At 43.9% G+C, this 12,256-nt stretch overlaps 1 protein-coding gene across 1 annotated transcript in view; it reads right to left on the minus strand.

The window, feature by feature from the left end:
• Positions 1 to 12,256, minus strand: part of SKP2 (S-phase kinase associated protein 2) — a 32,402-nt gene that overhangs the window by 13,292 nt on the left and 6,854 nt on the right. Inside the window, exons 3-6 of the mRNA XM_007095470.3 lie at positions 6,735 to 6,846; positions 4,151 to 4,294; positions 2,716 to 2,850; positions 1,023 to 1,121 (exon numbers count right to left, since the gene is read on the minus strand). Coding sequence (XP_007095532.1) covers positions 1,023 to 1,121; positions 2,716 to 2,850; positions 4,151 to 4,294; positions 6,735 to 6,846 — 490 coding nt within the window. The remainder of the gene's footprint in view (positions 1 to 1,022; positions 1,122 to 2,715; positions 2,851 to 4,150; positions 4,295 to 6,734; positions 6,847 to 12,256) is intronic.

Below are 12,256 nucleotides of genomic sequence, written 5' to 3' on the forward strand. Positions count from 1 at the left end.
AAAAATATGTATCGGTGGATTATACCAGGGATTCCCAATAAAGAAATGCTGACATTGCAAAAAGCCACTTCATCTTACCTGGCCTCTGCTAACTGAGCAAATGAAGGATTCAAAGACAATATCCAACCATTAAACCACAAAACCTATTCCTGAATAGGGTTGCTGCTGAATAAATGTAGGGTTACACATTTTACTTCACTGAGAACATTTTTATCCAAAGGTAATCTACTTTCAACAGATTAAAGAGATATACGGGCGTGCCTGGGTGGTCGGTTCATTAGTTAAGTGTCCGACTTCAGCTCAGGTCCTGATCCCACAGTTGGTGAGTTCGAGCCCCATGTCAGGCTCTGTGCTGACAGCTCAGAGCCTAGAGCCTGCTTCAGATTCTGTGTCTCCCTCTCTCTTTGCCCCTCCCCTGCTTGTGCTCTCTCTCTCTCAAAATAATAAATAAACATTAAAAAAATTAAAGAGACACACATACAATGCTACAGTAGAAAGATTAAGAATTATTAAAAAGGACACACAAATGCACACACACAACACAGTATTGTGTATTCTGTGAGCCATGTCCCCCTCCCATTTAGTAGTATCTGTAACTGTAGCCTTTATTTATATACTAACATTATTATATGACACAAAAATTATTTTTCATGGAGCCACCCAAATTTATGATACTTGCATAAGTTAGGTCTACAGATATTATAGGGAAAAGGCCTGACTGCATAGTCACATATAAACAGATTAATCTCAACCGGACTGTTGATAAACACAGTACTAAATTTCCCTTATTTTAATAGTAAAAAAAGAAGGGGGATCACTATACAAGTATCCCCAGCAAACCCAAGTGATCTGCCTCCTCAGCTTGAACAGAAAGTTCAGAGGGTAAAGGATGGATGCTGTGTTACCATCAGGAGCACAGAGTCAGGAAGAACTCAAGAAATATATTCGATTCTACTCTCATGGGAGGGATAGTTGTATATTTGCCAAAACAGTTCTATAATCAAATCTCACATCATTCTTACCTGGAACAGCTGCTCAGCAAAGTCTTCAGGGCAGATTCGGAGAATCCAGAACACCCAGAAAGATTTAGTCGCAATAAATTTGAGTTCTGTGCCAGGTTACTGGAAAAGGAGGAAAATGTCAGAATACCAATACGCACTATTACTCAACTAGTAAGCATTCTGAGGAAAACAGGCTAGAGAAGTTAAGTACTCAAACACACAGGGCTTTGAGCCAGAAGTGAGTTTCAACTCCTGTCTCACTCTGTATGACACCAAGCAGGATGCTTTGCCTCAGTTAATTCATCTGTGAAATGGCAGTACCAGTACCTTCTTGGTAGGGTTGTTAAGATTAAATTATATAATGTGATAAAGGGCTCAGTACATGCCTGGCACAAAGGAAGCACACAAGAAATACTAATCAATGTAGTTTTATTTATTTTTTATTATTTTTTTAAGTAGGTTTCACGCCCAGCGTGGAGCCCAATGCGGGGCTTGAACTCATGACCATGAGATCAAAACCTGTGCTGAGATCAAGAGTGGAACGCTTAACTGGCTGAGCCACCCAGGAGCCCCAATGTAGTTTTTAAATTAAAAAAAGAAAAGAATGATGGAATAAACATTATTTCTTTTTCATCCATAATTAGCACTAACTTGTAGGCACACTTTTACTTGTCAAGTCTCCAGGTTCTTTCAATTAAACTTCTCTCAAATTTGCCCTCTCTTCTGCATTCTCAAATGCCTTGTGTTAGTGGAATTCAGTGATTAAGAGCTAGAGTTCTGGAATCACAATCTATAACCAAGTTCAAATCTTGGTTCTGCCACTTAACTACCTGTGAGACCTTGGACAAGTTATTCAACCTCTCTGTGCCTCAGTTTTCATATCTGAACAAGAGCTTACATCATAGGTTGCTGTGAGAATTTATGAGATGACCTTTGAAAGTGCCCAATAAATGTTGGTAGTTAATTTTATGTATTTTTTACATCAGGTTTCATCATTTCTTACCTGAGTGAACACAAAACCGTCTTAAGTAGTCTAGTTTTTTCCTTGTCTGATTAACCTGCCAAGGTGCCTAACAAGTTATTTTCCTAAATTTCAACTCTGACATGTTCCTTCCATTCTCAGATCCACTCTCTTTACGACGCTTCCCTCTTCAGTGCCTATCATGGAGTCCAGACTTCTTATAGCATGGCAGGGGCCCATTATGATCGGGTCCTCACCTCCTGTCACCTCCTCACTGTGCCCTACGCTCTAGCAGTTCCCAACTACTTCAGAGTTTAGAACTGCACAGGCGGCTTTACCTAGACTGCTTCTTTACCTTGTCACATGGGAATCTCCAACCTGAATATCTGCAATACTCAGCTTAAGAGTCACTTCCTCTGAGGAGGCTGCCCTCCCTAAATTTAACTAGGTCTCTCTGTGGGATGCATGCATCTAACAAACACACTGCACTGTAATTATCTGTCTCTCCCATGAATGGGGCAGGGAGTGGGCCTCTATTCATCCTTGCTTGTCTAGAATCTCGCATAAGGCCTGGCATATAGTTAGCATGCCAACTTGCATTGCCTGGATGAGTCCCGCACAGTACTGCAGAAGCACAGATACTTTCTGAGTCCATCTGGAGATGGACAGAAGGGCACCCCACATATATTCCGGAAACAAAATTAACATACAGAAAACAACTGCCTGTGGGACATGTTTCTGACGGCCACTCACTTGACAATGGGATCTGACAGCTGGAGGCCTTCCAGGCTTAGATTCTGCAGCTTGGAGCACCGGGACAGAATGCCGTGGAGGGTAGACACATCGATTACAGAGTTGGACAGATCCATGTGTTGCACACGGAAAGAGCTGAACACAGACGGGAGAAAAGAGAGGCTACGTAAGGTGGCCCACACAAGTACCTCCAGATCAAATCCAACCTCATCCCCTCCCCAAATGAGCAGCCAATCACAAACAGGATCCTTACTACACATTTCAAGTACAGTTTTGGTCTTAAAATAATTGCTACTAGTAACTCCTTTCCCTCACTCATTTTAAAATTCAGGAGGATTTCTGCCAGGTCAAAATGGTGCTGCCCATTTTGCTTAGGAAATTAGTCAGTGGGCATGATGAGAACGAGCTGGAGGTGGCTGACAAGAAGATTCTGCGTATGATGCCTCGAGGCAAAGGTGAGTGAGTGAATTACTGAAACAGAAAAGACAGCAGAAGAGCAAGCTGTAAAGGGCTAATATTGAGAGGCCTGGAGGAAACACAGGTGTGGAAGTTTCTAGGTAATTGGACCCAGTTGTTTGAAAGAGAGGGATGAACTAGAGAAGAGGATTGGAAGGTTCTGGCACAACTGTGGGTGTATGACAGCATGTCCAGACAGTGTGTGGATCGAGGAAGGCAGCCAGGGACAGACCCCAGAGTAGCAGAAAAAGAGGCACATGTGAAGAAGACCCAGAAGGAATAGCCATGGGAGAAGGATAAACACCAGTGGAAGAGGGGTGCAGTCATATGACCATGGAGGGAAGGGGAAAGAACTAGAGTTGGGATCCCTGTTTTGTCCTTAACTCTGCCATTTTTAGCTTATCTTTCTGTTCAGTATCTAGTCATCCCACTCAAGCTTGGGATGGCATTAAACCATACTGCAAAACTATGAGGAAAAGAGTAGCAGTTTTTCAAAAACATTCCAAAAAGCAAACAAAAAGAGGGCATTTCTTTCAGGTTGCAAATCTGTCCACCATTGGATCAGAAACCCAGAGCTACAAAATCCAGGAAGACTCCTCACACACTGTCTTTATCAGAACTGGCCAGTGTGGCAAGAGCTAGGCTGGTTGAGTACTGTGCACGGCCCCTGCCTCAAGTGACTCACAAGGAGCATCTGCTGAGGACCACCCCCTTGAGAAGCAAAATGTGCATCTCTGACCCTCAGGAAGAGCCCGTAAGTAACCCTGACTTAAAGTGGGAATGGGATCACGGTAAGCAGTGCCAAGTTTCAACATAAAGGCCATACAGCAAAGCATGCACTTAACATTCCACTGCATAGCTGACTTGTCACAGGCCAGAAGGCTGGACACAGAAAAAAACCAAGTTTTCATCTGCTTCTACCTCAAGATTTAGAAATTGTCTTTTCTAGTTTTTTTTTTTTTTTTTTTTTTTTTTTTACCTGAAATGTTCAACTAATGGTTGATCCACAAATGATCGTGGGCAGCGGAAGGCAACCACCCCTCGAGACAGCAGCCGGCCAATCACATCCGGGTGCAGGTTTTTACCTGTGAGGTCCAAGGTCTGCCACAAGGACTCATCAAACCTGGAAAAGAGGAGGTCCTTAGTTAAGTCAAGGGCACTGGATACCAGAGGCTCTTACCACTGTTACAGAACAAGGGGGAGATGGCCATAAATCACCTTGAAGCAAATTCCAAAGGAAGCTGTGTTTCTGAGTTGATAATACAATTAGCTATGATACTTTTGAGATACTATTGACCATTTCTTGCTCATCTCACAGATTAGCTTCCATCTTCATCTATATATGTATTTCAATATACCTTATTGAATAGGTAGGTAGGTTCAAAGTTGCCTAAATGATCCCACCTGCTGTTTTTGATAAGCATAAATGAGTTACCACAATCACCCTAAGTAACATGTAAATATAACTAAAAGGAGGGAGGTCAACCCTATAGCTGACCTTTGCACATGGGTTTGAACTATGCAGGTTCACCAACATGCAGATTTTTAAAAAAAAAATTTTTTTTTTTAACGTCTATTTTTGAGACAGAGAGAGACAGAGCATAAACGGGGGAGGGTCAGAGAGAGGGAGACACAGAATCTGAAACAGGCTCCAGGCTCTGAGCTGTCAGCGCAGAGCCCGACACGGGGCTCGAACTCACGGACCGCGAGATCATGACCTGAGCCGAAGTTGGCCGCTTAACCGACTGAGCCAGCCAGGTGCCCCACATGCAGATTTTTTATAGCACAGTACTGTAAATGTATTTTTTCTTATGATTTTCTTAACATTTTCTTTCTAGCTTACCTTATTGTAAGAATAAGAGTATACAACACATATAACATATAAAACCTGTGTTAACTGTTTATGTTATGGGTAAAGCTTCTGGTCAATAGTAGTCTATTCATAGTTAAATTTTTGGGGAGTCAAAAGTTATATGTGGATTTTTGACTGGGCTGGGTGGGGTCGGTGCTCCAAACCCCATGTTGTTGAAGGGTCAACTGTACTTTATTAAGAAATAGTACTATCAAATATCTACTAGGAAAAAGGAACCCTAAAAAGGAGTTTGGCTGTTTTACAATACCCTTTAAGCTTAAAAACAAAAACAAAAAACGTATATACATGCATGGAAATATATGTAGTTGTATGAACTAATGTGAAAGGAAAAAGGAAAAATATTACTTAGATTTTGGATAGTGTTTCTAAAGCAAAAATGAGGTACTAAAATGTACTGAACAGTAAACCAGGGGGCTGTATAATAGCCACAGTTTAATTCAACTTAACAAAAAAAAGAAAACATGAGATCAAGCACATGAGGGAACATTTTAAATGCCTACTAGAATTTTATTCTTTAATATTACTTGAAATATGCAGACCACCGGCAGGGCTTTGAAATATCGCTGCATAAAGAAACTGTCAACGTGTTATTTGACTTCTATTAACAAGAAGGCACGACTACAGTACCTGGCACATAACAAGTGCTTAATAAATGCTGGTTATTGCTTTTATGACAACTGATACAAAGATTAACAGACTCTGCATGAAGAGGAGAGCTGGCTGAAAGAAAATTGATATGGGGTCACTTAGGGAGGGATCAGGGAAACTCTGCCACCACTGGCTCCAGCATTCCAGGGGTGCACACCTCCCCGTGGCTCTTCTAAGCAAACAACCCACTCTGTAAATACCCGGGGCGTCTTACTGCCCACACACTCCTGAATGGACGGGAAGGGGCTCTTGCTGGCTCACAATAAGAACTCCAGAGATGTGCAGGGAGAAGAGAGATAGATGGCCTTTAAGCACAAAGGATGGCTAGTGGCTGGCCAGGGAGGACAGGTGGTGAAGAACGGACAAAAGTTCTAACTGCAAACAAAGCCTTCCCCCACTTCTGGCCTGTTACTGCCTTCCAACTCACCAAGACGTTCCCTGTGCAGCTCACCGTTCACACTTGAAAAGGGGCAATCCCGAACCAACAGAGACACCCGTAACTATTGGTTTCCATGTGCTACACGCTTCCACGAGCCAGGCACTGCACCGCCATCTTTATGCTTCATCCTCATAACTGTCTGGAAGGTACTACGATCTCCATTGTATATATGGGGGGACCGAGGCTCAGAAGTGTCAAGAACGTCACTAAGGTCCCAGAGTGCTAGGTAGCAGAGACTGGGTTCGCATTTGGATCTAATACCAGGACCTGTGTTCTCCCCTCTGCACTCACTGCCTGGCCCACGGGTGTGAGAAACCGTTGGCATCCCCCTTCACTCCTAGAACATCACCTGGTTGAGAGTCGGCATCCAACCAGCAATAATACAGGAAAAAGTTCTCCGAGGTGGGTATGTTTACACCTCCAGGAGACTCTTCCCTTCCGCTGTGAAATGAAGTCACTATTATTAATATATGAAGATACCTAGTTTGCTTTGTGGTACTGTATTTTTCTTGTTTTTCTAGTTTCACTAGATCCAAATGAATAAATAAATAACCCTTCTCTTCTCCTTCCACACATAAACCAAAAGGGGTAAAAAATACTTACGCTAGGTGATACCACCTCTTACAAACACTGGAGACCTTCAAGAGTTCAGGGAGGCACAGACAGGAAAAGATTCCTAAGAGCAGCTCGTCCGGAAGGGAGTCCCATGAAACACCTTTGAGGGAGAAAAACAATGTGTCTTCTAATCACCACTCATTCGCCCAATTAAGTCTACTGAGTCTTTTCATGCACTTAAAGGATACACAACATTTAACTTACAGGGTAATCGAATTACTCATCCCACAATTGTTTTTCTGTTCACCCACTGTCTCCGTACCCTGTGGTGAGGCACCACACCTTCTCAGCAAAGGAGAAAAGAGAAAACCAAGAATACTTTTCATATCATTTTTCCCTTCAGCATCTGCTGGCCAACCTTAGTAAGGGCTATATTAAAGGCGGTACAGAGCAAGTCCCCCCCTCCATGGCATACAATAATGTCTAAGACACTGATGCCCTCCATGGCTAAGAAATGCCTGGTTTCTCTCAGAAGTGGATTCGGTGGTGGATTCAGCCATCAAGTATTGACCTTATCTACAAGGCAAATGAAGTTTTTTCCTCTTTCTTTCAGATTTACAGAAAGCACTCAGAAGTCCATTTGCCTACAAGTGCACTATCAGAAGGGTGCTTTCATCTATCTCTCTATTTACTATGGTGCCAGGGAGCATTCTAGGTGTTGGGGAGAGAGCAATAAATAAGATAGACAAAGCATTTTAGCTTCACGGGACTTACATTCTAGTGGGAGGAAACAATCACACATGTAAAAATAAATTACAAGATCTGGAAAAATTGATTAGTGCTATGCAGAAAAGTTAAGCAGAGTAAAAGAGAGGACAGGAAGTACAGGGGCCAGTGTTCAGAATCTCAACAAAGCGGTCAAGGAAGGCCTCACTGAGACAGCGATCACTGAGCAAAGGCTTGCACAAAATTAGGGAGCCATGTTTTCTAGGTATAGGGAACAGAATGTTTGTTTTGAGGAACAGAAGAATGAGCAGGGAGGTGACAGAAGATGAGAGATGTTGGGGCCAGGTCATGCAGGACTCTACATCATGAGACCTTTAGCTCTGACTCTGAATGTTGTGAGGAACCACCAGAGAGCGCGGAGCACAGAAAGTTCTGAGAGGATTGCTTGGGCTGTGTTAAAAAAAACAAACAAACAAAAAACAAACAAACAAACAAAAAACTGGAGGGGCGCCTGGGTGGCTCAGTCAGTAGAAGGGTCCTACTTTGGCTCAGGTCACGATCTCATGGTTTGCGAGTTTGAGCCCTGTGTCAGGCTCTGTGCTTACAGCTCAGAGCCTGGAGCCTGCTTCAGATTCTGTGTCTCCTTCTCTGCCCTCCCCTGCACACACTCTCTCTCAAACAAAAACATTAAAAACAAAAGAAAACTGAAGGGGGGAAAAGGTGGATATTTTAAGATGAATTTTGTCTTATAAAAGCAATGTCTAAATAGAACTCTTACATAGGAACATACAGAACATAACCCACAAGATCAGGATAATAGGACAATGGCCAAGAAGGAAACAGGTATGCATGGAAGAAATACTGAGTGTTTAGATCAGTTCAGTAACTCACCTTCCTAGTCAGTCTCCTTGTACCTCCACTCGCTATTGTACACCAAGTCTAAGTCTAGCGCTATCCTCTCCCTTCTGTGATGGTTCACAAGACTGATGTCAGCTTGACTGGGTCAGGGGCAGGCTAAATATTTGGTTCAACACTATCATGGGTGTGTCTGTGAGGGGTTCCTGGAGGAGATGAACGTTAGAGTCTGTCGACTGAGAAACACAGATTCCCTTCTCCAACGTGAGTGAATCTCATTCAATCCAAGTCCTGATGAGAACTGGTTTTCTCCCTGCCTTTGAGCTGGGACATGGATTTCCTGACTTCAGACGTGAACTGGAACCATCTGCTCTCCTGGTCCCTGGGCCTTTGCACTGTGGACCTGGGTACTTCCCAGCTTTCGTAATAGTGTGAGCCAAGTCCTTATAATACATCTCCCTACATCTCTTATTTTTTCCACATCTCTGGAGAACCCTGATTACTAACACACTGTCCCTCTTCCCCGTTATCTAAAAGGTGGATTTCCTGCACAGGTACACTGAACCAGGCTCTGGAGAACATGATGGAGAAAAGCACTGAGGGTGATAAACGTGGCACTTGCTGTCTCTGGGTGGTAATCTTGGGCAATCTTTCCAAGTTTGAACATCTCCATGGTCCCCCCCAAATATGTAGCCTAAGGTCCAAACTGCTTGGCATGAAATTTATGTCATGGACCCACTCATTTTTCTAGGTTCATTACCTAGAAATATGTTCTAGCCATTTGGACTTACTTGTAATTTGTAGAATGAGTCATTCTGCACCACATCTCAGAGGCCCTGTACGTGCTGTGCCTGCCCCGATTGCTATTAATTTAAAATCAAGTTGCTATTGGAGCCCCAATGCTTATGGAAGGCTTCCCATGACATCACCAAAAATGGGTCACTTTTTTTTAACCACAATTTTATTATTTACTTACTCATTTGTTTAGCCCCTGCCCCTGCTGGGCCATGAGTTCTTGGGAACAAAAAAGTATTTTTTAAAAAAAATAATCTTTGTATTTCCTGGAACTCGCATGGTGTCTGATACATTCGTATGATATATACATGCATATACTTATTGAACATGTCCTATCTGTGGGTGTCTGTTCTACAAATATGAAAAGGGATGGCCAGCTCAGGGTTTGAGACACAAACGGGAAATTTCAATGAAGTATCATAATGGGCTGCAACAGGGATCACAGTGCTGTGCTGTGCAGTGGATGGTGGTAGAGGAGAGATCAGAGAAGCCCTCCTGGAGGAAGTGGGCTCTACTGAAAAATGAGGAAATATGCAGTTGCTCAATGAATGCCTGCCCCTCCCTCCCTGAGGACAAAATGATTCACTGAGGCCCTGAAACCAGAAGTAAAGGGATGAGGGCAGACCATCCATGCTGACCCTGGACCACAATGCAGGGAGGCAGCTGGAGATCACCCTGAGGCTTCTCAGTGTGGCAACAACCCCCCTTCACCACAAGGCTCCTCCAAGCTCAGCATGGACAGAGGATAGGGGTTCTCAAATACGGCTCCTGCTCTGCTTCCCAAATTCAAAAAAGTTGATACATTAGCTTTTCTTAAGTTCTCCTTCCATTAACTCTTCTGAACTCCCTGACCTCTGGTGCCTCTTGAATATGTAGATCAGATTCTAGCATTGGATTTGGCAACAAAGTCACACGCTTCGTTATTTCAAATCCAGGATATTGAGACCACACTAGGGCTTGCACTACGATCTGTCCACTCCTCTCCACTCCTCGTGACACCAGGTGCCTGGCCTCCCCGAGGGTGAGAACCACTGGAAGGGAAGCATGCTGATGGGAATGCATCTCTGTGGCCCAAGTCTGTGAATACTGAGCAAGTTACCTAATCCCTCGGGCTCGGTTTCTACATCTGCAGGAACAGGAATAAAATGATTTATTTTGCAAAGTAGTTCCCTGTGGAGATTAAATAATATAAGGGAAGACATCAAGCAGCAGAGTCAAACTTTCCTTTCTCCTTCTTGCCTCTATCTCTCTCCTCTCTCCATTAAAGCTGCAAATTTGCCTTTTGTGATGACTTTTCACTGCTGCTTGGAATTTCACTTATTTGAAAACACACTGGGTTTTAATAGGGTTTGGATGAGGGCTGGAGCATGTGATTGACCAAGAGGCCCAAACAGCCCTCTATCTAAGTTTGGGACCCCCAGAAGCAGATCCTGAGGACCTGAAGTCAAGTAGTTTATTTTGCTAAGTAATCCCAGAAAGCATTGGAAAGTGAAGAGATATGGAAGGGAAAGAAGCTAATTCGGGGAAATGTTAATAAGCAGGTTATCGCCATTGCCAAGTGGAGTTCAAGTCTGCCGGGGACTCCAGGAGACCCTATAGCACCCTGCCCCAGAGCTGTCTGTCTCAGCCAAGAGCATGGGTGCTGGGGTATTAATCCACCAACAACTCTCAGTCACTGGGTGTGGGCTTCTGGGAGTGGGGCAGAAATGTTAACTCCCACATGCCTGCCCAGAGAAAGGCATCAAGCAGTCATATCTGTATGCAGGAGAAAACCTGGCACATAAAGGAGTGCTGAGCTTCAAGGGGCTATGGATGGGGCACGATGCGTCCTCTAAAGACAGTGGAAAAGGAAATTAGGGAGGCTTGTTGTGAAGTGCAGGGCAGGAGAAATAAATTAATGAATTTGGTGCCTATTTAATTGGGAACATACAAGAAATCAGAAACAATTAGAACAACATGAGCTAGGTAATTAAAATGCAAGGAGGAGGGCCACCTGGGTGGCTCAGTTGGTTGAGCATCCAACTTTTGATTTCGTCTCAAGTCATGATCCCAGGGTTGTGGGATCTAGCCCCGCATTGGGCTCCATGAAGCCTGCTTGGGATTCTCTCTTTCTCTCTCTCTCCCCCCTCCCTCCCTCTGCTCCTCTCCCCCACTCATGATCTCTCTCTCTCTCTCAAATAAAAAATTTTTTTTAAATGCGAGGAGGAAAACTAGTCACTATTGGCAGCAAGGAACACAGAGGTTTGCAGAGGACAGCAAAGCTAAGCAGTGAAGCACACTAGTAAGGTTAACACTAGAATTTGGATGTCTTCGTCCGTCCAACTCCTACTCATCCTTCAGATCTCGGCTTAAACTTGTTACCCCCTCAGAGGAGCGTTACAGATCACCACCACAGCCCCCAGACCCAGATTTGCACACCCAGCACACCGCACAATACTAAGCCCGTAACTGGCATCCAATAAAGCTTTGCTAGATGCATCATACCTTTTACTCTCCCTTCATGCTAACTGAATATGCCAATCCTGCGTTTGCATTTGCGTTGACTAGTTACCCTTTGCTAACCAAGAAAATACCACACACCCAATGCCTAGGAGAGAGCCTGACAATGAATATTAGAAAGTACTCAAATGATGTTTCACGAAGGAATGACTGACAGCCCAAAGAAGAATGCTGGCTTTATTCTACACACAGGCAAGACTGCTGGCTTCTTAGGACCAGTGAGTTTCCTTATTTGTAAAATGATAAGGTTGGCCTATGGCTCCACTTCAGCAAACATTCCTGGGTGCCTAATTAATGCACAAGTGCTGGGAGCTGGGTGTAAGCTACAGTCCCTGCCCAACAGCCTCACTTGGAGACAAACTAATAAACAAATACATAACTTAACATTTAAACACTGCCATTTACTGAAAGCCCTAAAGTCTCGAGCATTTATTTAAGCACACTGACTCTAAATGCAACAACCCTGTGTATTTAGTAGCATGCCATCTTACAGATAAGGAAACTGGCCTCAGCAGGGTTAAATAACCTCACCAAGGGGCTATTGGCTGTTAGGCAGGAGAGCCAGGAGGCAAAGCTGGGGCTGCTCTGAGTATGCCAAAACCCCACACCCTGAGGTGCAGGTGCAGAGCCCCAAGAGGTGGCTATGTGAAGGCTGGCCAGATAGCAGAGGGCACTGCAGGTGTGGGCCCTGTACC

Source organism: Panthera tigris, chromosome A1 (assembly GCF_018350195.1).
Source record: "Panthera tigris isolate Pti1 chromosome A1, P.tigris_Pti1_mat1.1, whole genome shotgun sequence".
Classification (NCBI taxonomy): Eukaryota; Metazoa; Chordata; class Mammalia; order Carnivora; family Felidae; genus Panthera; species Panthera tigris.